Source organism: Chlamydotis macqueenii, chromosome 5 (genome assembly GCF_036417535.1).
Source record: "Chlamydotis macqueenii isolate bChlMac1 chromosome 5, bChlMac1.mat, whole genome shotgun sequence".
Taxonomy (NCBI): Eukaryota; Metazoa; Chordata; class Aves; order Otidiformes; family Otididae; genus Chlamydotis; species Chlamydotis macqueenii.
Genome location: NC_141560.1, coordinates 64,363,314 through 64,390,816, shown reverse-complemented (window position 1 = coordinate 64,390,816; position 27,503 = coordinate 64,363,314). Strand labels below are relative to the sequence as shown.

The following is a 27,503-nucleotide window of genomic DNA, read 5'->3' as shown; positions in this document are numbered from 1 at the left end:
GTATCTAAAGCACACTTCTTAAAGTGCTGCTATTTTGGGGACAGTAGGATTTTCACCAAATCCGTGGGCTACAGCTTTTGAAGAGAAATGACAAACATACTTGCAGATCAAATTCCAAGCATACCTTTTCCCAAATGTTTTGATTGCTGTCTCATTCACCCATTGTATTCCCTCCATTTTTCCTTAGGGAATTCTTACTCAAAATCCTCTTAATCCATCTTAGAATCTGCATTTGGCAAAGGCAAGTTGTTGAATTGGATCAGCAAGTTTACAAGCAATGGAAAAGAGCTTGATTTTCTGCATACTAGAGTTCGGATTCACAGTTAAAATTGCATAAACATTTGATCAGGTCTATATTATAATATGCAAGCAGCAAGAAAGAAAAGTTGGTTATTCTACAGTTTAAGACATCCCAATTTAGACAGAAAGGTTTAAACTTCTCCATTTTACAATGAGTATGACCAGGGTTAGTTGCCATAGTTCAACTGACAAGAAATATCTTGCTAAGACATTTCCTGATCACTTGAGATTGTCTCCGTGTTCTTTAGTTTGTCTGCATTTCAATTCCATCCTTAGAGCAGGAATAATAGCACTTATCCACCTACTGATGTGTTTTTGAGGATGAGGGGTTTCTACTATAGTAATATCCAGTTACAATTCCTGCAGTCTTGCTTTCTGATCTGTCAGACAGCTACAAGTGGGACCTTTTACAATGGCTGGAAATTCATCTTTTGGGAAGTGGACATAAGCAAACCTTGGGTACCATTCAAAGAGAGTGAAAATGCTATTATTATTCCTGAAAACTAAACATCATGGACTTAAAAATAAAGAGAATTCCATACAAGCACCTTCTTCTCTATTTGTCTGAAATTAAATGCAGGTAAAGTCAGATCTTGTCAGTGATGTTTTCACAAGCACACACTCACATGCAAAGCTTTATTATATTAAGTAGTTACAACTTTAAAAAAAATTAAATCTTTGACAAATAGTTTATTTCCACCTGCAGTTGAAGTACGACTTTAACTGTACCCAACATCTTAAAATGCAAGAGGAAAAATAACACCACAGAGTTACTGCAATATTTTTTAAGTTTAGTTCTTATACTGAAAAACTATTTCTACTTCTCCGTATTTTTATAATATCTGAAACAGTCTCTCCTGTCTTAAGTCACAGTGTAAGAGACAGTTGCTCTATATTTTAAAGGATGTTAACTCAAAATTTATAACAAAATTATCACTTTACTTGAAATACATAAAATTTTGAAATAGCTGTGAGGTTCAAAAGGTGAGGTGAATTAACAGTTCACAGTCAGCAAAAAGTGGAAGCTTGAGTTGCCTCCTCCCCAGCGTGTGCGTATGCCTTTTTCCTTATTGCATCAACTCAGCAATATAACACAATATTAACCTATTAAGAAAGTCCATGCATAGTTCCAAGTCAGATTAGTGAGCTGAATCAGCTCAAGAAAGGATCTGACAAGCACCAGGGTTTGTTGAACTGAGTCACTGGAAGCAGAGAAGGAAATCGAAATGCGACTTCCTCTTTTAGCAATACTGACCTGTTAGATCAGCTCAGGAGACATGGAGATTTCTAGTAAACTAGCACTTTAGGCAAGAAATTCTAAAAGTGGTAGGACCACAGCACAAGTATTCCCAATTGCAAAATGCTTTCAGAATTTGGGCTCTAAAATCAAAGAAAAAAAAGAAAAAAAAAAAAAGGAAGAACTATTTTGCCTTTAGTTGTAATTGTCCTGGAGGAAAATGAGATAGAGAAAAAAAAAAAGTATAAAAGCTAGTTGTCCAAGAAATACCAATGGACAAACAAAAGAGAAGGCTCAGCCCTGGACGTACATTTACACTCACTCCGTAAAGTTAATACAACCTATATTAGTATATTTTATTTTTAAAAAACAAGCAAGGAAATATTTTGTCTCATTGAAGTAACTAAAGGATGTTTACTGCTTGGAATGGAGGGAGGAAATCACTGAGACACAGTTCACATAGGATATCATTTGATTATTTTTCTGATAGATAAGTGGTGACTTTTCAAAGGTATCATCTTTGGCTTACAAGTGCTCTATTTAGAAGTTCTCTATAGATATACTGCAATTTTTAAGTGTTACACACATCCGCATGCACGCATATCTGAAATATTTCAAGTATCTGGACTCCAGAATGACAGCACAGTAAGAAATGGAAGAGCTGATGTGATGTTTTAAAAACTGGAGAACTCTAAAGTTCAGCCCCCTCACTCAATTATACAGAATTTACACCATAGGACCCCACTAAAAACAATAGATTCTTGAACTCTTTAAAAATAATTGTTAATTACACTTTAAGAAAATAAAGGTATAAAGTATTTCCTATTCTAGGAATAGGAAATTCACAAATCATTAGATATTCACAAATCATTAGTCAGATCTTACAGAAATTACATTTTAAAGCTGTATTTATTGACATGTTTTAAGATGTGCCCCTCAATTATTTCTTTTCTCCTCTAAAGACAAATACTTCTCACTTCCAACAGTGAATGTACATTTGAAATTAGTTAGTATTCCATATTTCAGTTTGGCATTAAGATAATCTTGGTGCTCATGATAAAGAGCTGTCCACTCCTTAACATGTGAAGAAGCTTGGTTAGCAGCAAAATGAATACAATTCCGCCAGCTAGGAAGACTTAATACAAATACTTAATGCTCCTGAGCTTGAATTTGATATGAAGGAAAAACTCTGAGGTTCAAGATTGTTAACATATTGCTGCTCTGTCTTGTCTTTCATATTTAATATTCTTTTTCCTCGATTGAAAACAGAACAAGCTCAACAGGTGTTCAAAAACTATGGTTTATAACAGTAACAAAAATCATTAATTGAAGTGAAAAATAGAGAGTGGGGAATTATAACATTAAAGCCTCATCAGTACATCCCACTACATGCAAATATCTTGAAATAGCTTTTGATGCATCTGAAACACCAACAGATTAAAAACAAATACAAAAATACTTGTGACAGTGGCTCTTCTACATGCTGACAGGGATTTGTCTTAAATTCATAGCACTACAAAGCATTGGTTTACAAAGCAAGCACACCAAAAGTTTTTATTAAGATAAAAAGCATTTTAATTTCTTTGCATATAACAAGAACAGAAAAGGAAATATTACATTCATGTAGCTCACCAGTCTTTACACACACTCAGTTTAGGGTGGTTGTTTGCTGCCATGTACAAGGCCACAGGCTAGTAGCCATGAATAGCTAATAACGAGTAAAGGACATGCCAATCTTCCAAAACATACAAAATAACTTCCTATGGTACTAGGAACTGATTCAACAATAAATGCTAATGAAGCACAGAAACAACATTTCTCATATAAAGCAACATTTTCTGCTCTAGCTCTTGGCCTTCTGCATGGTCCAGAGCCATCCTACTGATGTAAAATTTTGTTTCCAAGCAAGATGTCTTAAATGAATCTTAAATTAATTACAGATCCGCGGCTATTTACAAACAAGAGGACTCCAAGCATGCTTATATAATATGTTATATACAGATACTTATATATATAGTTAGGGAAAAAAAAAAAAAGAAGAACGTTTTACAAGTACGTTTTCCTCGCACCCAAGAGCGGCTTTCTTCGAAGGGGGCGATACCGACAGCGCGGCAGAGACCGGCGAGGTAACTCGGGGTGCACAGGCCGGGCGACTCGCTGCACTTCAAGCCTCACCGGCACCTCGGGCACCCCAACCCCCGGGAGAAGAAAGCGGGGGAGCCAGGGGGTTTCCCCTCCGCAGCGCGGCCAGCAAGGCCGAGTCACCGGCGCCGCACTTCCCACACCTCCTCACGCCGGCCCCACGACAAGGCGGGACGAGAGGCGGTCGCCGCCTTCCGCTACCGAGTCCCCCCTCCAAAAGACGGGGCACCCCGCGCCCTCCGGCCCGGCCCGGCCCGGCCCGCCCCGGCCCCGCCACACTCACCTGCCTGCTCGCTACCGGGCGCCCAGGCCCTTCCCCCGCCCCTTTAGCCCGGGACGTGCAAATAACGCGTTCTCTCATTGGATAGCGTGTTTCCCATGCCGCTCTCCGATTGGTGGAGAGGGAAGGGCTTCATTCTTCCCGGCGTCCCCCTGCTCCTGTCAAGCCACAGGCAGCCGTGATGGCGGCCGCCCCGGCGGCGAGGGGCCGCGGGGCCACCAGCTTCCAGCGGAAGGCTGCGGCCGGCAGCCGCCTGGCCGCTGTGGCGGGCACTCGGCCTTCCGTTCGGCACGGGCAGCTGCTGCTCTCCAGCGGGCTCCCCTCCCTGGACTGTGTGCTAGGTTGGTGGGGAGCGGGACCCGGGACCCGGCTGCACCTCACCCCCCTCCCTCGGCCGGCGGCCCTCCCCTTTGCCAGGCCCTGCCTCTCATTTACCTTCCGTAACCCGCGGCAGCTCCCGCAGGCTTTTCCTTCCTCCCCACAGTTCCCGGGGTTGGGGGGACGATGGGGACGGCGGTGGGGGGGGGAGAGGAAGGGGCGAAGCAGGGTCCGTTTCCCGCCTTGAACCCCCCGCCCCGCGTGGGGAGGAGGCAGGCAGGTGCGCCTGCCTGCAGAGGGGATCGCCGTTTACCGTTAATTTAAATCCGGTTAAGCAGCCTTTTTAGAGTGGAAAGCTACTCTGTAAATTAGTAACACGCTCCTGTGATGTTTCAGACTGTCACGGTAAAGGGTCTGAAGTTTTAAGTTTTGAAAAGCATTTGCTGAATTCCCTCATAGTCGAATGTGGTGTAGTTCTGGTTCTTCAGTATGGCAAAATTCAGGATGTGATTGACTGTAAGACTGGACTCTCAGTGTGTCTTTTCTGTCTTGCTCGCTACTACCAACTCATGATAAATGCCCTGTTTAGATAAGTTACACTGCTGTGCCGCTGTTCTTGCTGTCTGTGGATCTGCTTTTCCCTGCTGCTGGTGTCAGTATGCTAGATGATTCCTTGGACTGATCTGTTGTGACCGTTACTATGTTATAATCTGTGGCATGAACTAGCACCATTTGCTTGGATTGAGAACTATTTAATTTCACAGATGTAAACAGCATGTTTTATCTGTATGCACTTGGGCCGCATGATCCGTTTACTAACTGCTGATACAGTTGCAGTACATCATCAGCGTACATAGATGGGACTGCTTTTAGGTGAGGAAGGCTTGACTTTAGTTCTGTTCCTTCATCCTCGAAGGCGTACATGAGATATAGGAATATATCACTTTTCTTTCTAAGGATGTTCTATATGAATAATGATAAATATAAAAGTTGTATGTGTTTTATAAAGAAATTTTTGCAGCCTGTGTACCTTAAGGAGAATCACACTTCTGTGTCTTTGGTGTGTGTTTTTGGTAGGAAACACCTGCACTTTCATCAGGGATCGGCATCCTTCTGGAGAAAGCTCTTCCTCCTTAAGGAAGAGGTATTTCATTAGCGAGTTTAATTTGTGAAACCTTTTAACTGCATAAATATAAAATTTGCATTTAATATTCCGGTTCTTCATATTCCCTTTTATAAACAGTGGATTTTGCACAGCATAGGTCAGAAGATGTAGACAGCTCCCATGGTGGCAGTTTCCTAAGTGTCTGGGCACTTGCTAACATAATGAGTGATTTGTTATGGAAACTGGGGACACTTCTTCCAATAAACTCAAGATCTCTTCTGAAGTACCTTTTCCTTGTCTTTTAAATATTCAGTAATTTCCTGAGCTTAACAAGTTTTACACTTGAACTGGACAGGCTGGAGAGGTGGGCCCGTGCCAACCTCATGAAGTTCAACCAGGCCAAGTGCAAGGTCCTGCATCTGGGTCGTGGCAATCCCAAGCACAAATACAGGCTGGGCGGAGAATGGATTGAGAGCAGCCCTGAGGAGAAAGACCTGGGAGTGTTGGTAGACGAGAGGTTCAACATGAGTGGGCAATGCGCCCTTGCGGCCCAGAAGGCCAACCGCATCCTGGGCTGCAGCAAGAGAAGCGTGGCCAGCAGGTCGAGGGAGGTGATTCTGCCCCTCTACTCTGCCCTGGTGAGACCCCACCTGGAGTACTGCATCCAGTTCTGGAGTCCCCAACACAAGAAGGACATGGACCAGTTGGAAAGGGTCCAGAGGAGGCCACAAAGATGATAAGAGGGCTGGAGCACCTCTCCTATGAGGACAGGCTGAGAGAGTTGGGGCTGTTCAGCCTGGAGAAGAGGAGGCTCCGGGGAGACCTGATAGCGGTCTTCCAGTACCTCAAGGGGGCCTACAAGAAAGATGGGGAAAGGCTGTTCAGTAGGGCCTGTTGTGATAGAACAAGGGGTAATGGGTTTAAATTAGAAGGAGGTAGGTTTAGATTAGAAAAAATTTTTTTACAATGAGAGTTGTAGAGCAGTGGAACAGGTTGCCCAGAGAGGTGGTGGATGCCCCATCCCTGGAATCGTTCAAGGCCAGGCTGGATGGGGCTCTGAGCAACCTGATCTGGTTGGAGATGTCCCTGCTCCTTGTAGGGGGGTTAGACTAGATGACCGTTGAAGGTCCCTTCCAACTCTAACTATTCTATGATTCTATGAAAATTCTTCAACCTGAGGAACAGCAGCTTTTGAAAATACTTTTAAGGTGTTTTTTTGAGTCATGACATCTTAGAAAAACTGGAAAACTGTGTTCCTATGTTAAATCTTTGGTAACCTCCTAGCCTTAAATAACTGATTTCTGGAGGCTGAGTGGGTAGGGCAGGAAAGACTTATGCCAAACATACTGTACTACAATAAAATCTCCATTGATACCAGATGTAAGGCATTGTTGGAGACAGACTGCCCAGCTGGGTGGACCTATACAGAATCATTGATTTTTGAGTCTGGGGGGACCTCAGGAATTCGTCTACTGGAACCTTAAAGCAGGCTCAGCACTGAATTCGGAGTTGGTTGCTCAGGCCTTTGTCCAGTTGAGTCTTGAAAATCTGCAATGGCACAGATTTCACAGCCTCTCTGGATAATCCAGTCCAATGCTTAATTATGTTTGTAGGGAATTTTATTTTTCTTTATATCCACTCGGAACTTTTCCTGTTTCAATTTATGCCTATTGTTTCTAGCCCTCCCACTGCTCACGTCAGCAAAGAGCTCAGCTGCCTTCTCAGTAGCTTCTCTTTGGTACCAGCAGACTGCTGGTCTTCCTCTCTTCTCCGTGTTAAACAAGCCCACTTCCTTCAGCCGCTCCTGTTGGGTCGTTTCCCCTGTGTTGGTTCACCTCCACTGGACTCACTTAAGTTTATCTTTACTTCTTTCTTGTACTGAGGGGACCAAAACTGGATGTTGTATTCCAGATATGGTCTAATGAGTGCTGAGTAAAGGGGAGTAGTCACATCCCTTGACCAACTGACTGAGCTTCTGTTGATGCAGCCCACTATGCTGGTGACTGTAGAAGTATTTTGCTTGATCTCCTTTGTGTCTTTTTTGAGTGTGTGTGGAAATACTTCATAAATGTCTTGCAGAATGCTGTTTATGTGTTTCTTAAGAACTTTTTTCCTTTTATCTTTCCCACTAGCAGTTAAATAATTGACTGTACAAAATAATTTTATTGTCACCAGAGACTGAGGACAAACCTTTTTGTATAAATTGCCAATGGACACTTGAAGATTTTACCTCTTCCTTTTGATTGTATATATGTTCCTGCTACTTTTTCCTGTTGTCTTTTTTTTGCTTAATTTACTATTATTGTTGCACATTTTAATATGAGCGTGTAACTATGGTGACTGCAATAGTTTTACATTCCGTCTAATAAAATACACTTAGTCAAACTGTTCACTACGTCTGATAATGTAAAGCCAATCCTTTGACCCGAGTTTGCCTTTAGCAACCAGGCTATGTGCACACATGTTACAGCTCTGGCTTGTAGAAGGAGAGAGTACAATTGATGATCTGAAAATACAGCTTGTGAGAATTTTGACTGCACTGACATACTGTTTGACAAACAAATTCTCTCTTGTGCAAGCAGTTTAAAAGCAGAAGAGACACTACTGTGGTGGCTACAAGTGAGATTTTTATAGCCAAGGTTTAAAATTCCTGTTGCCATGAGGTAGTATGTTACTTACGGCTGTTTTGATCAGCTTTTCTATATCAGGCTGTGATTTGGTGAAGTCTCGTAATTTTGAGCTATTTTTTTTCCTATGTGCTGTACAGAACGTGCTAGTTTTAAACAACTGTTGTTACTAACCCATGTGTTCTGTCTCGCTGAACAATTGAATGCAGTGAATATTGGAAGCATACTTTGTATCAACCACCTGTATGATTTCTGATTTTGGTCTTTTTTTTTTTCTCCTTTGCACTATAGTACATCTTTTGGATTCATTTGCATTTATCTCTCAAACAAAGAAAGTTAAACAAAAAATGGTGGATTAGAACATGGGGATTTCCAGAGTGATTCTAACTTTCAGATAAACAATACTTACAGTTGGGAGGTTTTTTAATATCTAGGAAATACTTGATTACTTGTTAAGCTTGCCTTAAATACTGAGGCATTTGTACATCTTGACTCAGGAGCATAGCTTAAAAACTGTGTGATGTGTTGAATTACAACTGTGGAATTAGTAGCTGACTAAACATTTGCACGGTGATGTACTGCTCAAATTGTGGTTTATCATGACATGATGACAAAGTGATTCTGTTGTGGTTTTAATTCAGGTGGTGTTATGCGACAATATTAGCACTTTCTGGCCTATGGGAGAGAAATTTGCTTTTTCTCTTCCTTCTGAGTATATATCACTGTTACAGGTGCTACAGACGTTTGTAGTCCCACCGGCAGAGCTAAAGATTAAGAAGCTGATCCAACATCTATTGGAATAAATTTCAAGTGAAGTTTAATGAGCTCTTAAATTGCTGTACTGAATTATTCTATTCACTACAGTCCATCTATACAGTCCAGAATTGACTTCTTTTATCAAGAGCTTTGGATATTTTGCTGATGTGATTTAGTTTGCTCCTAATTTGCTTTTAAAGCAGCATGTAATTGCAGAGGACATGCTGCAGTTTCCTTCATGCATACAATAGGCTAGTTACATATGGCCATCTGAACACTTCCAGGAATTTTGAGCTTTCCTGTCACAGTCTTATATGATTGTTCAACAAAATATTTGTAGTCTGATTTTAAGTTACTCCACTATTTTCAGTCTTGAAATTCAGATTATGAACCAGTTTACTCTTCACCTAAAATAAGATGTGAATTCTTCTTTCATTGTCTTTGTAAGAATTCCTTCTTGGGACAACCATTTAAACCACAGTTATGTAATTATGCTTCTTGTCTCTTCAAGGAGGAAATAAAGCAGTCGGGATGAGAGTTTATAAATCTTTTTTTTTTTCTGGTTCTCTGCACTGTTGAGATCAATGAGATAAGAATATGTATCAAAATATGTTGGGAGTATTCTATTCTGTCTATTATCCATTAAATCATCTGTGATTGGAACATAAGCATTGATTGTAGTGGTTTAAGCAAAAAGAAAGAAAAATGATAGTGGCCATGTATAAATCTGTCAAAATGTATTTTTATTTTTTAACAAATACTTCAATCAACTGGATTCACAGAGTTGTTTCTATGTCCAAGCCGTACTATAAAATACTTTAATAGTGTATTTCTTTTTCAGATGTGTGTTATGATGTTTATGATCTGTCAGTCCAGGTTTCACTGGGTGAAATCCTACCTGTCTTATTGTCATGTCTGTTTTCAGTAATAAGATAAAAACCAGTGGAGCCAGCATTTTGCCTCATTGACTTGGGTGGGAATTTGCTAGACTCTTAGTAGGTCACTTTACGTATGTTGTTTTTGGTACAAAAGAATATCACTTGGTAGTGCTTAATACAGATTTAATTTGGAGATTGTTTACTCACTTGAGTCATCCAAGTAAAAATTCGCTGGCTCAGACCATACATCGTTATTGTAGTACTTGAGCATAGTTGCGTAGAGCTCTGCAGGATCTTTTTACCACAATGATGATAGTACAGTATATTGTGAAAGTAATTGTAACGTGTAATATATAATTACATGTAATGTATAATTATTTCATAATAGAGAATTGTAGGAAGTATTGCAAAGGTAATTAAAATGTTGTTCACTTTAGTATTTTTAAATTCCCTGTTATCACCTTTCTTTGACTTATAAACTAAGAAAACTTAATTGTTCTCTAACATAGTATTAAAATGTATTCTTACTTTATTCTTCATTTTGTTTTGTTCCCAGGTGGAGGCGTAGCAGTTGGAACCCTTCTTCTTATTGGTTAGTATAGAATATATAGATAACCTAAAGCCATATTCTGATGCGTGTTGCTCGTTTTAATGTATTTATCAAATAACCTGGCTTTGCATTGTTTTTTAAACTCAAACTTTAAGAAAGTATAACTCTCAGGCCCCTTCACTTTGAATAGCCTTCAGAGTGGGCTATTGTCTGTTTCAAGAATTACTGGAGGTGGATCAAAACTTTACTTTTAGACAGGTTTGAGCCGCCAAGAATAATACTGCAGAATTCTGTTTGAAAGCAGGGCATTTAGCAAATGTGAAGACTTTTTATTTAAGATTTTTCTAAACTACTTGATTTCCTGTAAGATTCAGACTGTTTATCATCACAGAGTTGTTTGGGTTTGTTTTTTTTTTTTTAATTTGGCTTTCAGAGGAAGATGTGAAATATAGCATCTTTTAATCTTTTGGTTGCCAGAATCAACTAAGAGAAAGGTGATGGAAGCCTGCTTTCCGTCAGGATGTGGATGAGGCACAGTGAGATGATTAAATAGGCTACAACAGATTTCCCTTTGCAGGGTACATTGAAACTCTCTGCTACCATGCCTCCATTGCAGCTGAGATGCCCAGCTTTCCTTTCTGTTTAAAGCGTAGGAAAGTGGAAGAGAACTACTGTACAAATACATCTTGTCTTCATATCCTCAGGGTACATACTGGACTTAGAGCCAAGAAGCATTTCTTAGGCCCCTCAGTTTAAGCATAGTAGCCAAAACCACAGTTGTGAGGGAAGACTAACTTCTTACAAGTTAGTCTTGTAAGCGCTTAGAGTTTCAGCATAGTTAAAAGTTGATTGCCACTGCATCGTTCCCATTACATCCTTCTTGATGTTCTGAAGTAGGCTTTTTACTTCCTGGAAGTTTATTCTCCTGACCACTTGGAAGTATTTCTAGTAATCTTGTTTAGACTTCATTGGCATGAAATTTATGCAAAGACAGAAACATCACATCTCTAGTGATAGGCACCAGTAGACCAGCAGTTGTTCAGAATGTGGCTTTTCAGCCTTTAGAAGGATTTAATCAGTCATTTTTCTGAAAGGGATAAAAACAGTGTGGTCCCAACATTTTATCTGTGTTTACTTTCACTGTGGGATGGCGCATCACTTGGTGACTGCATTTGTGTATAGAATTTGAGCTAAATATTTTGAATTATTGTAATATTTTTAATTAGTCTTAACACTAAAGAACCATAACAGTGAGATCTGGGGAGAACTCTGATTCTCGGCTGTGTAATTTTGTTGTTCCTTGATCTAGTGCTAGTGCTCTTCAACTCTCGGTTCTCCCAAGCTGACAGAAAACTCACCCAGTTAAAGAGTGGAGGCTTTTCTGTCTGTTTGGTGGCCTGAGTCAGCTCACTGACATGCACGATGAGTACCAGAGCCAGCAAAAGAGAAAGAACTGCACAGTGAGGACTAGGAGGGAAAGTAGATGGCCTTTTTCAAGGCCAGGTAAACTTAATCTTCTCATGAAATTTCACCCAGATTTCTGTGAATTCAGAAAAAATTCTAGAAGTTTTATCTTTTACTGCTTTCAATGAAGATCTTACTTTTCTCACTCAGTTTGAGAAGAGTTGCAGTCTTGCTGTGGACAAAGGAAGAAGAAAAAAAAAATGTTAGAACGTATCACATTGTATACCGATCAGAGCTTATGAAACTAGATGAGTTTTGTTTTGTCTTCCCATTGCAATATTCACTGTGCCATCCAGTAGATTAACTGGATGGTATCAAATGAACCTACTAGCTGGAAAATTGTCATTAAACAAAATAAAGTTGTTTTTCAGATGGGAAAAGTGGTGGAATACTTCACCATAGTGTGTTGTGGATGTAAAAAAAAAAAAAAAAAAAAAAAAAAAAAGATCTCAAAGGGAAACTGGACAGCTTGATGGAAGAGAAAGCCATGTGCATTTCCAGGTTAGTGGATACCAACTCTGGCTAAGGAAGTCCTTGAACTACAAATGGTGGGAGGTTGAGCAAGTGCTTGAGTGAAGCATCACATTTGCTTGTTTGGTTCTTGCTACCTCTTCCTAAATATCTGCTTTTGGCTATTGTTGAGCATCAGGTTAGCTATCCCTTTGACCTGACCTTAACGGTACCAGATGAAGCAAGTACAAAAGCTGTATGTTCTAGTGGAAGAAATGACAAGACTCAACTGATTTGAAAATGGTAGGATTTTTGCCTGGATGGTTTTTTTCCCCTCCTCTGAGTGCATAGCTGGCAACACTTAGTGGTGGGTTTTAATTTATTTATCCCCTATATTGATTGTTTATTAGTGATCTGATACTAAGCTTAGCTTCACAGAAACATGAAGCAGAATTTCTTTTAGATCTGAAAGCTAATTTTTTCCCAAATAAAACTTACCATGTATTATTTTGAAACATATAATTATGTACAAAAAGTCTTAAAGTAAGAACTATATTTATTCATGACTCATTAGTCTAAAACTTTTAGACTCATTTTTAAAGTTGGTACAGGTAGAATTGTAACTGCATTGTTAGAATATCCTGTCAGTATATAAAAAAATTCTGTCATGAGATTAGTCTAGGCAAGCTTAATATTATACAGGATTGAAGCTGTCAGTGATAAACCTCCTAGGAAGATCTTTCTGCGTTGTACTCCAAGTGTTATAAAAAGGTTAAATTCTTCCCCCTTCCTTCAACATTCTCTAAGGCGAGAATAAATTGCATTACTTTTAGCTTAGCTCCCTTTGCAAATTAAATGCTCATCTTCATTATTTGACACATTATCTTGGTTAATTTAACCAAATAATAGTAGATTGAAGGTATTAAAATATTTATTTTAACTGTTGTGTTCTGGAGATGTAGTAATGGCACAGATTAGTCGATAAGACTATAAAATATTGTTTGAAATGTAAATGCACAATTTTTCTAAATTTAATTCATAATAAAGAGCATCGTGATTTTCAGTTGAACTTAATTCTATAATACATTCTTTTGACAGTGTTGTATTTATATGAGAATTAGAGAGCTGAGGCATGTGGTAGTCTCATGCAAGATCCTACCTACTAGAGGAACTTGAAACTTGTGGATTTTGTTGATATAGCAAGAATGTTTTGTAGTTTAACTAGTACTTTACTTTCAGAAGATCTTACTGTACTGGGTTTATAAGAAGTGGTAAAACAAGCATTCTGACTCTGTGTGAAATGAAATTTAAAAGCTATCAAAACAGTTTGTTCAATATGAGTGTGGCACCACTTGTTTGTTGTTTCATCTTAAACTACTCCAGAACATTAGCTTTCTAGAAGAATCTCCCCTTTCAAAACAAACAAATAGTACAACTGTTGATTAAGCACATTCCTTCCCCTCTCCCATCTCCAATGTACTCCAACCTGTAGTATGTCTGTTTTGCCAGCCTCAGGAAGAGTTTCCAGGAGGATGTTATTTTGTTTTTAAACTATAGGCCTTGCTTATATAACACCTGCCACATTGTGAGTTACAGGGTGCTCAAATAGATCTGACCTGGGTACCCTGTAAGAACCTATTCTTAGGTACCTTTAAGATCCTCTAGCTTTGACAAGGTCATTGACGGCTAAAAGTTTTAAAGATTATCAGTAGGAGGAGTTTTGTTGGTAGCTGAGGTCAATTATTAAAAGTTAGTTGTCTGGTTAAAAGCAGGTCTATACTTGTACATTCTAAGCCTTGAAGCAATTTCAGCTACTTTAATTAGCTACTGTTATTTTTGCTAGACATGCAATTTAACCTGACTGGTAAGAGCTCTCTTCACTTGTCAATATAATTGAGTTTATAATCTTTTCAGAATTTAAAAAGATAATCTCTGGAGAGGTACAAAACAGTGATTTGCTAAATACAAAATACAAGTTACTAGAATTCACCTTCCTGAAGTGTGGCCAAATGCCAAATATTGTAACTTACATGTTTGACAGCTCTATTTTGGCATGTGCTAATTAAATGCAAGTGACACAGAGTATATCCCCTCAAGCTTAGTAAATGTGGACATTAGTAAAGTATCTTTTAAATGGAATTTCAGATTATTAAAATAATCACATCTTATAACCTGCAGCAATTCAGAGAGTTGTTTCATAGCTGCAGAAAGACACACCTTAGGTCACAGTACTATGCTGTAGAGCTATCTGGTGAAAAAAATGATCAATACTGATAGACTATGACAGGCTTTTGGCAGCTTTAGGGCAACCTGTCTAGACTTTGTACAGAGAAAAGAAATAAGGTATCTGTACATTACATTGTTCCAGTCCTATTTTTCCCTCTTACAACTCTCAGTTTTAAGCAATTACACTACAAATTATCTCTGGAGTTTTAAAAACACCTTTGCACCATTTAATATACTGATTTTTAGAAGTCAGCTGTTTTAAATATGATCTATACATACCTCTTATGTTATGCTAACATGACTTTTTGTTCCTTTTCAAGTTATAGTGCTTATCCTCCAACCCCTCCTTGGAACATAAATACCTCTGTGCAGAGGGAGCAGTTATGGCTAGAGATTTTTTTTCTTAAGGCCACACAATTCCATATCAATTTCCATAATTAGATGAGATTTTTGTCCTTGCTTTTAATATAAATTATCTATTTACACTGCCTTACTCATATCCGCTCTCTGTCTTGTGTGCTGTAACTGAACTCCAGTGCCTTAAAATTTTGTATCTAATTCCATGACCCACTGATTTCTCTGAGTAGTAGCTACAGATAGTCCATGCACAGAAATGTTGAGAATGTCTCTTACGTGTTCAGTAGCCTGTACAGTCTAGGAGTGAGAAGAGCCATAAACAGGAATTGTCTTTATCCTTCATTTTCAACGTGGTTATATGTTGGAATTCATTACGGTAGTACCAACAATACTGCTTTTTCTTCATGACTGTTTTAGCCATGAAAGCATGCTGTTGTGGAAAGAGACCAGTGAATAATGATCACAATAAACTATTTTATTTATGTCCTTATCTGTAGGATCAGAAGAGGTTTTGTCCTGGAGACAATATGCATAACTTCTAGGTAAATTATCTTTTTTCTTGTATAGTTTTACGCTCCACTAGTTACTCACCTGCGACTTAGCTGTAGAACACTCTTTGTTCAAAAAGAACCAGAGAAAGCTGCAGACTGTTGCGTGACTTGCAGTGACTGGACCCTGAAAAGACTCTGCAGCTGCAAGAATATTATTTGTTTGTGTGCATTGTTAGCTAGAAGTAAAGTTCACATTGAAGGCTGCTGATGGGACAGCTCTTCAGGATGGAGGCTGAGAATAAAGATTTGAGCCAGGCTTGTCATAGTATCTTGGCTGACTAAAATGCACTTAAGATTTAGTTCCTACACATATAGAATAAAGCTAGTTCTTTTGGATGTGAGTGTAATTTGGAAAAATAAATATAACCATTGAGAATTTATCCTAGCCATCAAAATAGTAAGTCCAAGCAGACAGATTTCAAAGTATTTAATTTAATTTATCTATGAAAGTAATCAGTGAGCTACTGAAGTACCTGTGCTAAATGATTTGTTTGTTTATTTACAAGAAGAAAGCTGTACTTTTATGGTTTTGAATAGTAACGTAACTATTGAAGCCAGGGTACAATAGATGCTATCAGGAAAGCCCCATATGGGTGCACTTCAGATCTTTTGAATACCACAAAAGTTTAGTGACCTAGAAATGAATCAATAAAAAGCCATCCGCTATGTGACAAATTGAAGAACTGAGGGATTCTTACAGATGCATTGGCTTTAACAATTCAAGATACACTGTTTGTAAAGGCTTTCTGAGACACATTTAATCCTTAGAGTACTGTAGCAGCTACACTACGAGGTGTTTTATATTTAGATCACTCTCCAGTAGTTCATTTCCTATTTTTACTGTAAGTCTACTGTTGTGAAAATCAATATAAGCAGACTAAAGGAAAGGCTAATGCTAAAATGATGTGTCCTTACACTGAATGTAGATGTTTTTAATTTGCTAAATTGAAAATTCCTTATTGTTTCACAAAATATGTTTTGGAAGAAGATGGCAGTGTAAGAACTTTAGTCCTGTTATGTTACAAATAAGTCTTGGGTAGGTCAGTAAAAGGCTTTATATCCCTGTTTCCCATTGTTTCGTTTCCATAGTTTGTTTTAACATTTCAGCATTTCAAATAAAATTTGAGTAAAAATTCTTATCTACTACAGCTTTATTTCCTCTTAGTTTAGTTAAATAATCATCAACATATAACATGTTTTCTTATATTTATCCATGCTTTATGGAGTTTCCCTGTTATGTTTGGCACAAAATTGAGCATGTTGTTTGCTTTCTAAGGAATAGTTAATATCAAAAATTATGAACCAGAAAAACTCTACATAGTTGTATGCACATACACAAACCATAAAATACTTGGACTAAATGAGATATTGGCTTACACTCCATTAAATGTCAGTTAAGTCCTGTCCATATGCAATACAAGTCAGTGTTTTCTGTGCCTCAAATGATGGTGAACTTTAACCTGTAGTTAAAAATAAAGAAATCAAAACTTTTGATTCACCGAGGATGAAGTGAGTGTTACAGCTGAGGATCCTTCCAGAGCACCCGACTCATCTTCCTTTTCCTCTTTTGCTCAAAGGGAGGGAGGTCTAACAAAATTGTCTCCCTCCACTGACCTCTGCTGCAGTGATGTGATTATATGGGAGCTGTCGCTTTGATTTCTAGGGGGACTTGGTTCTTAAACTGAGAGGTTCATAGGTGGAGTTGAGCACATGAAAATCAATATACTGTGAATAATATATTACCAATTATATTGCAGTAAGCAACCAAAGCATAAATAACTAGAGGGCACCAATATGTAGGGGGCAGGAGCTATATTTGTTACTGGACTCCAGTTGTAAGGGAGAATTACTCTGTCTATGGGTTTGTTTTTTTTTTTCCTCCTGTTGAAGCAGTTTAAGATCTAAGCAGACTCCAAAGACTATACTTACAAAATAAGACTGTAACACTTGTGAATAACTTCAGACAGTGTCAGTTCTACTCTTTACCTCTGCAACTGTAGTGCTTCAATTTTATCTGGATTGAGTCTCATCACCATCCTAATCTGGTACATATCAAAGTGGTATTCTGTTGTAGTTCAGCCCCGATCAGGACCAGACTACGCAGTCTCTCTCTCACTCCCCCCACCCTCCGAGAGAACAGGGAGAGAAAATATAAGGAAAAACGGCTGGAGGTTTGAGATAAGGACAGGGAGAAATCCTTAAAGTTACCGTCACGGGCGAAACAGACTCGACTTGGGGAAAATTATTCATTTATTACTACAAACAGCAGGAGAATGAGACAGAGAACAAGATAACCTCCCCCCACCCCTCCCTCTTCCCAAGCTTAACATTATCTCTACTACCTTCCCCTCCCTGAGTGGCACAGGGGGGAAGAGGGAATGGGGGTTGCGGTCAGTTCATCATACGTTGTTTCACGCCGCTGCTTCATAGTCAGGGGAAGAACTCCTCGCATTCCTCCCCTGCTCCAGTGGGCGGTCCCACCCCTACGCCACAGTCCTTCGGTGAAACTGCTCTGACGTCGGTCATCTCTTCCACGGGGTGCAGTCCCTCTAGAACAGCTGCCCCAGCGGGCCCTCCACGGGCCACAGCTGCCTTCAGGCCTCCACTTGCTCTGGCGTGGGGTCCTCCACGGGCTGCAGGTGGATCTCTGCCCCTCCGTGGACCTCCATGGGCTGCAGGGGGACAACCTGCTCCACCATGGTTGTCACCACAGGCTGCAGGAGAATCTTGGCCAGGAGCCGCATTACTTCTCCCCCTCACTTCTGAACTGACCTTGATGTCTGCAGCCGTTCCTCACAACAGGCTGGTAGATGTCTCTCAGGATCTTTTTTACATCTTATTCACTTCTCATCTCCTCTCCACTTCTTGCAGCCGGGCCGGGCTGAGTTGGGCCCAGTCGGCTGCCTAGCGGGAGGCCAGAGGGTGAGGCCTGCAAGGCCCATGAGGCTCGCACCTCCCCCTCTCTGCCCCCAGCTCAGCTGCTTCACATCTTCTCCTTTTTTTTTTCTGTTTTCCCCTTCTTAAATACGTTATCACAGAGGCATTATCACGGAACATTCTGCTACCAATCGGCTCAGCCTTGGCCAGCAGCGGGTCTGCCCTAGGCCCGGCCGAGTCCACTGAACAAAGGGGAGCAACTTCTAGCAGTTTCCTACAGAAGCTGCCACCTTAGGCCCCCCCCTCACTAACAAAACCACGACATATTCTTTTTGTTTTCTTTCTTTAGTATTTTTTACAAGTTAGACATGAATGACAACTTTCTTGGTTTTTTTGGCCTTTGTTATTTGTTTTGTGATTTTTCTTGTAATATTTTCATATGTGATTCATAATAGGGATTAAATTGTTTGCAGGTCACACAAAGAATGGATTAAGAGTCTGGTTGGTTCAGTATAAAGAAAATCTATCTCTGCATTTGTCTGCTACAACATACCTGTATATTATCTTCCAGCAGCCAGATTAACAGATGAAAAAGTGAAACCTTACATTGTTGCATTTACTGTTCTCCCAAACAAAATACTTCAGGTATCTTTCTAAATAAATGTCAGAAATACATTGTTCCAAAGGACGTGATCTAAAATTTTACTGAACAATTAATCAGGTAGTTATATTGCTAGGCATGTTTTTTGCTAGCATTAACATTATTATTGTTTATATTTCCTAAAAAAAAAAAAGAAAATAAGAGGTGTTTGAAATTTTAATTGTCAGTGGGAGTTTGTATTTTTATTTCAGTAGGCGCGCATTCACAATGTCTGTTAACAAGTATTGTCTCACTTCTTAAGCTATAAGTTCATGTGTCCATTTAATATGTTTGTGATTTTGCTCTGGATGACTTTCAAAAATGGCATTGGAAATTGTCTGTGTTTTCAGTATATCCACTCGTTTTGCCTATTTTTGTGGTTCTTACAATTTTGAAAGAAATGCAGATGTAAGAATGTCTCTATAAGAAATTATATGTTTATATAGATTTACATGCCAAATATTATTAAATTTTGAAAAGCATCAATTAGTATATATTTTAAGCAAGTTGATTAATATCTTAAGCATTAAGAATATAAATATTAACACAGTTCTTCCAAATGAACAAATTAAACCATTAAACCATGATTTCTGTAATCTTCATTGATACTTACAGGAAACCTTGCTAGGAAGGTAGCACTATTGCTGTATCCCATCCATATCTAAGAATCAAATACATGACTGAGAACTATTTATCTGGCTTGAAAAATTAGGAATACAGTATTACCAAGCATTATTTGTAAAGCTTTGGATTAATATTTTACCTGTTATCTCTGTTGTACATTATATATACTCTAGGATCTAGACCAAAAGAGGGCTTTTCTATTGTTGTGAAGATACAGGTGGGTGATTTATCTAACAAAAAAAAAAAGAAAAAATTTCAACCATTCTTGTTTTCACAGAGGAAGATAAATACAACCGTTACTCCAGTTTGTTGTTCAAGTATTTTCTCGCAGAGGGAGTTGTCTGTGGGCATGACTTGTTTGTTGCTTCTGCTAAAGAGCATCCTGAGAAGATCTTAAAGGTAAAAAAGGCTCATTGCTTTTGACAATTAAAACTGTAGTCTCTTTATAAATTTACATACATTTTGAAGTGTATGTGTTATGTAGTAAGAAATTAATTAATCTTGGTGATTCATAAGAATGTGGTGGGTAGTGCTGGAGTATTTACACAGATGCATGAATTAAATTTAGCTTGGTAATCACCTCCTACAGACAATGGAGTAAGATCCTTCCAAGGCCAAATCAGGGTATGAGCCTACTTATCCTTTATTTTGATTATGGATGAAAACCAGACAAACTAGCTGGCTTAGTTAGATGGTTTGAGTAAACTCAACTATGTACGGTTTCCACCTGCCTATTGGGAAGAGTAGTTAAGCTGTTTCCAATATATTGTGGTGGAAACAGTGTACAATTTGTGTAGATATTTATTATAGTTTCCTATAGAAAAGAAGAATATCGTTTAACATCTTTCCTGCCCAGAGAGGCGGTGGATTGCCCCATCCCTGGAAGCGTTCAAGGCCATGTTGGATGAGGCTCTGAGCAACCTGATCTGGTTGGAGATGTCCTTGCTCCTTGCAGGGGTGTTGGATAGACGGCCTTTAAAGGCCCCTTCGAACCCAAACCATTCTATGATTCTATGATTCTATAACTTCCTTTACATGTACTTTTAATTCTGACTATCTTTTTTCTACTAGGAAATGTGGTCAGCTTTGGATTAGGTCATATAGAAAAGTTCCTTTCAGACTTCAGTGAGCTCCTAATCAAACACCGATAGTTCCCCTTATAAGGAAATTATATAAGGGAAAAAGCCTGATCAACACTGAAAAAATGCTGAAGTGTGAGGATAATCTTACAAAATTTCATTAAATATTTTATATCTTTCTAAGGCTGCTTTTTTCTGGTATCAAAAGTAACATATAATTTACTGATTACTTCTGCCTCAAGTGAAGCTGGCTATTTCCTTAAGAGTCTTCAGAGACTATTTCTGATCAAAATTATTACTTTTATTTTTTCCTACATAGTGATGGTAGATTCTATGCCTTATCTAGTCAATATTATCTTCAGTATTGATGAAAAACGGTATTCTTAATGGAATTATATTATTGTGGTTATGAAAAATCTAATCTTTTTTTTTTTTTTTTAATGATGTTGAACCTAAAGAGGGTTCATTTAGGGGTGAAATTTTTATCATTTGATCTTGTGGCTTAGAATATAGCCTAAACAAATAGGTTAGAATTTGATCGTGAAGTATGAATTGCATAAAAATGTGCTATATTTTAAAATAATATTTGTTTTTAAATAACTGATAATCAGGTCATTGACTCTTTGATCATGCAATACATAATCATTGGGGTTGTTTTTCTCACCAAAATTAAATTATTCAATTTAATATCTTTATGCATTGCATTAAAATTTCTTAAAATGGTGTAGCTACCATACATTTTATTCTTCTTTCATTTAGCTTTGAGTCACTTGTTCATAGCATGTCATATTTTTCCTAGCTCCTGTTCTTTATGCTTTTGCAAATTAATCAACAGACATTGTTACATATTTCTATCCCTCTTGTATCAGTTTGAGTTTCTGGTGAGTTAGTTTGATGTGATTTACTGAGCTCTGTTGTCTGATTTGGAGTAAGTTTTCCTTCTTACTTTTCAGGGGTAGACACTAGGTAATAATACTGCATTCCTCTGTTGTAACTCCGTGGTAGTGTTGCTTTTCTACTCTTACCTTATCTATTCAACACTTACTTTGCTTAAAAGACAAGGCACAGTAGAGTTGATTTCTCTGATTTGTATTGCTGTCTTGAAATTGCTTCAATGAAGTAACCCTGTAATATGGCAGACATCAATCTAGAAAATTATGTACTTAGGCACTTTTTGAAACACCAGTATGTGTTACCTAAAAAGTATTATTGCCTCACCTGGAAAAGTTGATCTAAGAGTGACATTGGCCATGGTTAGGTCTCCAAATCACAGAAGTAGAGGACTTTTCCCGTCAACTGCCTCACTTGACCTTTAAAAGAGAGGACTTTCAAGGGCTTCAGGAAATCCTCACCTGTCACAAAAATGAATTGTTTGGGATTTGGATGTCTCCACTAAGTCAGGATTTTAATATAACATACCTGACTGTTGAATAACGTTGCATTTTATTTAATGAGATTAGTAATTTATTTTCAGTATCTGATTGGACTGTATTCTTTGCTGGAAAAGCAACATAGGTATAATACATATAAACCTGAATTATACATTTTATGCTTGGTTTTTATTTTGTAAAATTCAAGTAAGGATTCAATATATTCTATAGGTAGTATTCTAATTAACTGGTGTTTTACATAAAGGCAGTTCCTTAACTGTCTTGTGTCCATATTGTGTGGTCAGTATCTTTACATGTTCAGTTCTCTGCTGAGATGCCATAATTGCCTTATTTTAATTTTGTGATGTGATTGGGAGTTTCTTGAACCTATAACCGAGACAAATATTGCTGGTAGTAGGAAGGGGAAAAGACATTCTTATAGACCATAATTATCTTGAAATTGTGTGTAACTAAAAGACAAGCAGAGGATAAAAAGCCCTGATCAGCTGCCTAAGATATATTATATTACCACCCACCAATTTATCCATCATCCTTTGAAAACATATTCGTGCCTTTTGTAGTCAAAGCTCCTTCAGGAAATTGGCATTAAGATGTAATGCTGAAAAATTATACACCTCTGGTAAAACCTACAGAACTATACACATGCTGGTTTTTAAAAAGTATTTTAAATATTTGAGAGCATTTCTGTTCAATCTATATTCTTCAACAATCGACAACCTTTTACTAGAAGGGCATAACTACTGGGAATAGTATATAATATAAGAAATAGTATGGTATGCTTCGATGGTCAATCATTAAATAAAACTAATTGCATTGGTAAATGGAAAACTAATTAAATAATAAAATGACTGAAGGAATAATTATATTTCAACATTCTGTTTTCAGTACCATACTTTATTAAGTTTAGACTACAAATTAAGAGGCTGTTATGTGCTCAAGCTTAAAAACAAAGAGAAACTAATAAGATAGATGGGGTTTTTTCTTGTATCTGTTTCCTTAACTTCACTGTATTTAGTGGCTTTTTTTTTAATTCGGTACTCTAAAGTTAATGCCAGCTATTTTGAAGTTTCATATAGTGTATGTGTTCAAGAGTGGAACATATAAGTTTGAGTATATGGTTACATTTATTACACAGGAAATCTTAAGCACTGTTATGCTTTTTGTGAGAAAGAGCAAGCAAAGGGTTTGAATATTTTCTTGAACTTCACTGTAGCCAAAATCAGAACAGGCTTACATCCGCTCCAAGTTAGGCTGGGTACCAAAATGACCCCTGGAAGCCATAAAAATACAGTAACTATATGACAGCTTAGTTCTCTGCACACATTCTCCTTGTTAGTGCCAAGGTATGGTTCTAGTCCTTAAAAAAGAAAAACAAAAACAAACCCAACAACAAAAAATTTTTTAAAAACCACTCCTATTTTCTGTGCTGGCTACATTTCTGTATTTCTCACTTTTCCTACTTCAGATTTGGCACTAAAATTCTAAACTGCCTAAACTGCCTATATAAGGATTTCTCTGCTTTTTTTCCTGACTACTTATTTTATCTATCTAGACCTTGGGGGAGAACTGATTCTCAAAAGATTTAATGAGAGAAAATTGGATTATATTTGCCAGTTACAAGCTCATCTTGACAATAAAGACTGTTCCCTGTTAAGTTGCTTTTACTGTGGAGCCTATGAGTTTGTCTCAAGAGGAAGACTTACTGGTCCTTATACATTCTGGGAAACAGAAACCCAACAATTTCCCTGTAGGACTCTGGCCAGTGTTACCTCTATGACCATTCCATTGGGAACCTGGAAGCCCAAGGTGGAAGAGTTCCTGTGGAAAAGTAAAAGAGTGCTTTGCACAGTTACTACATTTTTATGTAATTTCTGTTTTCAGGCTGGAATTTTATTACAAGATACTTCTAGACCTGTTGACATTGCCTTTTGGAGAAGATAAAGAGCACATCCTTCCAGAAAAAATTCTTACTTTGACATAGAGACTGCTGCTTATGGTGCAGAGACTTTTCCCACCTCTGCTATAGAGGACAGCCTTCTTAGAAGGAAATGCATTCCCCAGAATGCTACCCTCTGTCCAGTCCTTTGAGGCTTACCATGAAGCAATTACCGTAAGGCATGAAGCAATATTTACTGTGTTGATCTGGTGTCATTGTACTTTCAGGTTTGAAAATGAGCAGTGTGTGACCAGCTTACTCTCTGGAGAACTACACAGAAGATTCTCTTGAATAGTAAAGCCCTTAGTGTGCCCATGTGTCAGATACACAGCTTCACTGTCTTTGCTGGACATATCCTGAAGTCAAGACAGTCAGGAGAAACCATGCTAGTGGTTAGGGAACCACAGTGAAAGGGAAAATGCAGCGTCACTTGGTGAGGAAGCTGGGAGATGCATCTAGAGAAGTGTAATGGTTTATTAAAAAACAGTAGGGACAAGATCAGAGAAACCTCCAGGAACAAGTTTGTAAAAAATTCCTACCAAGCTGAAAAGATCTCTAAAACAAAAGTGAAAGTATATTTTAAATATGATGTTTTGCTTAAGTATGGCATTTGAAAAAGACTGAAAAAATTCCACCTCTGGCAAGCTGAGTGGAGCTGAGTGGACCTGAAGAACAGAAAGTGCACACTTATTCTTATCTCACTGAAAAGATGAACACAGAAAGAATCTAGCAAAATGTACTTCTGTATTTCCAGGGTTATTTACAAAAAAAACAACTATAAACAACCCACTGAGCTTCAGTGTTGTATTACTATGTAAGCAAACAACCTCTTGAAAGAAAGCATAGCTGTCTACATGGATTTTTTTTTTTTTTATTCTAGTGAAGTACATTCAATCGTGCTGCTTATATTTTCCCCTCATAGATAGGACCCTAAAACATTGTTTTGTCAAAAGGAGAAATGCAAACCTGGTAACCAGAGCTTTCCAAGTTTCCACTTTTGAAAAGCGCTATTCTAACTCCTTCCTGTCTCTTTGATATCTGGTGTTGTGAAAGAAGCTGTGTATGAATGGAAGAGGTATTTTTTCTGTCATCTGACATTTTTAGATGTTACATAAAGAAATTAAAAGCATAAGAACTTGAAAGGTAAATACATATATATATGCAAGCAGGGCTGTATTCCTGTTATGCTTTTTTTCCCAATTGTGTTTTCAAAATACATGAGCTTGTTACAGTGATTCAGCTGCTGTATGCTGTTAAATGTTATCACTTAACACACAGAAAGCCAATTACAGCTACAGCTCTACTGAGCCTTCCTACCACCTTTTATCTCTTTCTGAAGTAAAGATAGCCTTGTGGCACAAAGACTCAGGTTGAGGCTAACCCTGGCAGCTATCTCGGAGTTTGAAAGTTCCTTTGAAAAATCTGATTTCTTTATTATATAGCTCTGGCACATCTGTTTAGTTTTCTTGCTTGCTTGTTGAGTAAATGGAATATCTACCTTACATTTTTCTGTATTAAAATGGAAATACTTTAATTATGTTGTAATGTCATTTTCTGCATTACAAAACGGTGTTGTAAAATTGACAGAGAAGTTGTATGGGTGTGAAAGAGGATGCTGGAAAAAAATGATCACTTCTGATTGAAAATAATGAAATCCTTTTAAGCAGTACCCACGCTGTGTACTCTCTAAAGTGTAAAGCTTAGTGTTTGTCAAAAGTTCAGACTAATCTAATAAAAAGATTTTCCAGAACCAGAGGAAATAAATGTGTGGCTTAAATTTCCAGTTTCCTATCTACCAATTCTTGGCTGTTTATGAGGATATTTCCTTTCATTATCTTAGTTACAAAATTATATTTGTTTTTAAACAGAGATTTTACTTAGCCAATTAAATGTATCATAGAAGTAGTAACTTATAAAACCAAAATGTTTAGTCTTCAGTGTTCACAAATAACTATTTTATAAATCTAGTTATAACTTTGTAGAATTGATTTGCTAAGTTAGTGAACTGTTGCTTACAGTGCTCATCTCTAAAGGTGTTCATGAGTAATGTTGTTATTAAATCTGTTTAGGGCACTACGTTACACACTCCAGCAGAGTGTACAGAATTTTGGATGAGAGCACTCTCATTTTTATTTCATTTCTTCACATTACTTTTTTTAGTGTGTCATTCTCTTTTTTCTTGTCTTTATTTTTTACTTACTTAATCATTCATTAAGTGCTTCAGAAAAAGATGAAATAAAAAACCCCACCATCTAATCTTCTTGTATGCATTCCTGGGTTTCAATCTTGTGTGAGGAAGTCATAGCAGTATGACTTGACTGTACGGTTTACTTCTGTGTATGTGAAGCAGAGAATATATTCTCATGGGTTAAAGAAAATACCTCTCAGAGTACTTTTAATTAACCTTTTTATTTAAAAAAAAACCCCTTTTTCTCTTCACACAATTTTCATTTATCTGGTGTTGACATCCGTTTGGTCCTTTTGAATGTCAAAGAAAAATTTCTGTGCCTCTCACAGCCTTACCTGGAGATGGAACTAAATTGTAGTACGAGGGCCACTGAAAGGAGAAAAATTCTGTATCCAGTCATTTGTGTTCTTTAACAATAGACCTTGTCTTCACAAGTGTTTACAATCAAAATAGAATCCTCCCCCCTTTTGGGAGTAGGGCCCTTTAAACTGACACTTATATAATACATTATTGAATAGAAAATATTTACTCTTCCTGACTTACCATCTGGTATCCTTTAAATACTAAAAATTAACATAATGAAAAAGAGCCTTAAATTCATGTGAGTTTAAACTATTTAAATATCGTTGCAATTAGAGATCAACAATGCATCATACTCCCTTTAATTTTTTTTTCAAATTTCACATATTTAGTCATACCTGTGATGATATTGCATTGACAAATAGTTGCATAAAACCATGTGAACAACATATTTACCGATACATAAATAGATAATGTTTAAAATTCTTAAGTACTATTCATTATATAGTTATTGAAACCTGTAAGGATCAAAGGATTTCATATAAGAGGGATTTCACATACAGCTTGGATTATGTTGCGAAATAATAGCACAGTAGTACTTCTTTAGCATTGTAAAATAGCTTAGAGAGGAGTATGATGCCTATAGTTGGTGTAATGCATTGGTAATTAAGAGGGTGTGAGGTTAAGCTTCATTAACTGCTGTGGGATTGTGTCTTGGATTTTATTATCCCCTAGAGAACATAAGAAGTGAGAGAGGTCAAACTGTTAGAATCTGATTTTGCTTCGTGCATCTGCCAAAACAAGGGAAGCAAAGTAATGTACCAGCAAACACAGAAGGACTTGGGTTGTTAGCAGATATGGGTTGTACATAATTTTATTACACAGATAAAAGATGTTTTAATGAAATTATTTCGTGTTTGCAATAAAACCTTCACAAGCTTGTTTTGTAGGAAACAAAATTGTTTTTATTGCTTTGTCATTTAGTATTAGTGGTTTAGAAAACAATTTTTTTTCCCCAACTTGTTTTTCGTTTTAGAACATAGCAATGAACTGGCTTCTCCATCTCACTCCAGACAGAGACAAATGCCCCAACCAAGCCGCACTTGGTAACTTTAGCACTTGTCTGCCTTTTTGTGTATTCATGCTGCATAGCAAAGACTTGTATTTTAGTTGACCCCAGGAAATGCCATATATTTTTCTTTTTTTATTTTAACTAATGCACTGGTA

The 27,503-nt window shown here is 37.7% G+C and overlaps 2 protein-coding genes across 4 annotated transcripts in view; one reads left to right on the top strand and one right to left on the bottom strand.

Moving 5' to 3' along the window:
- The window catches only part of IMMP1L (inner mitochondrial membrane peptidase subunit 1), a 36,446-nt gene extending 32,438 nt beyond the window's left edge, over positions 1 to 4,008 (bottom strand). Inside the window, exon 1 of one of the 2 annotated variants that reach the window (XM_086747924.1) lies at positions 3,963 to 4,008. The gene's annotated coding sequence lies outside the window, so the exon portion shown is untranslated. Of the gene's footprint in view, positions 1 to 124; positions 1,662 to 3,962 lie in introns of those variants that run through there. The other variant, XM_086747925.1, reaches the window with a different exon arrangement.
- Positions 4,009 to 4,140: 132 nt separating this feature from the next.
- ELP4 (elongator acetyltransferase complex subunit 4) overlaps positions 4,141 to 27,503 on the top strand; it is a 154,193-nt gene continuing 130,830 nt past the window's right edge. For both annotated transcript variants that reach the window (XM_086748886.1, XM_086748887.1), the window contains exons 1-3: positions 4,141 to 4,300; positions 10,200 to 10,235; positions 19,660 to 19,781. In XM_086748886.1, coding sequence (XP_086605012.1) covers positions 4,141 to 4,300; positions 10,200 to 10,235; positions 19,660 to 19,781 — 318 coding nt within the window. The remainder of the gene's footprint in view (positions 4,301 to 10,199; positions 10,236 to 19,659; positions 19,782 to 27,503) is intronic.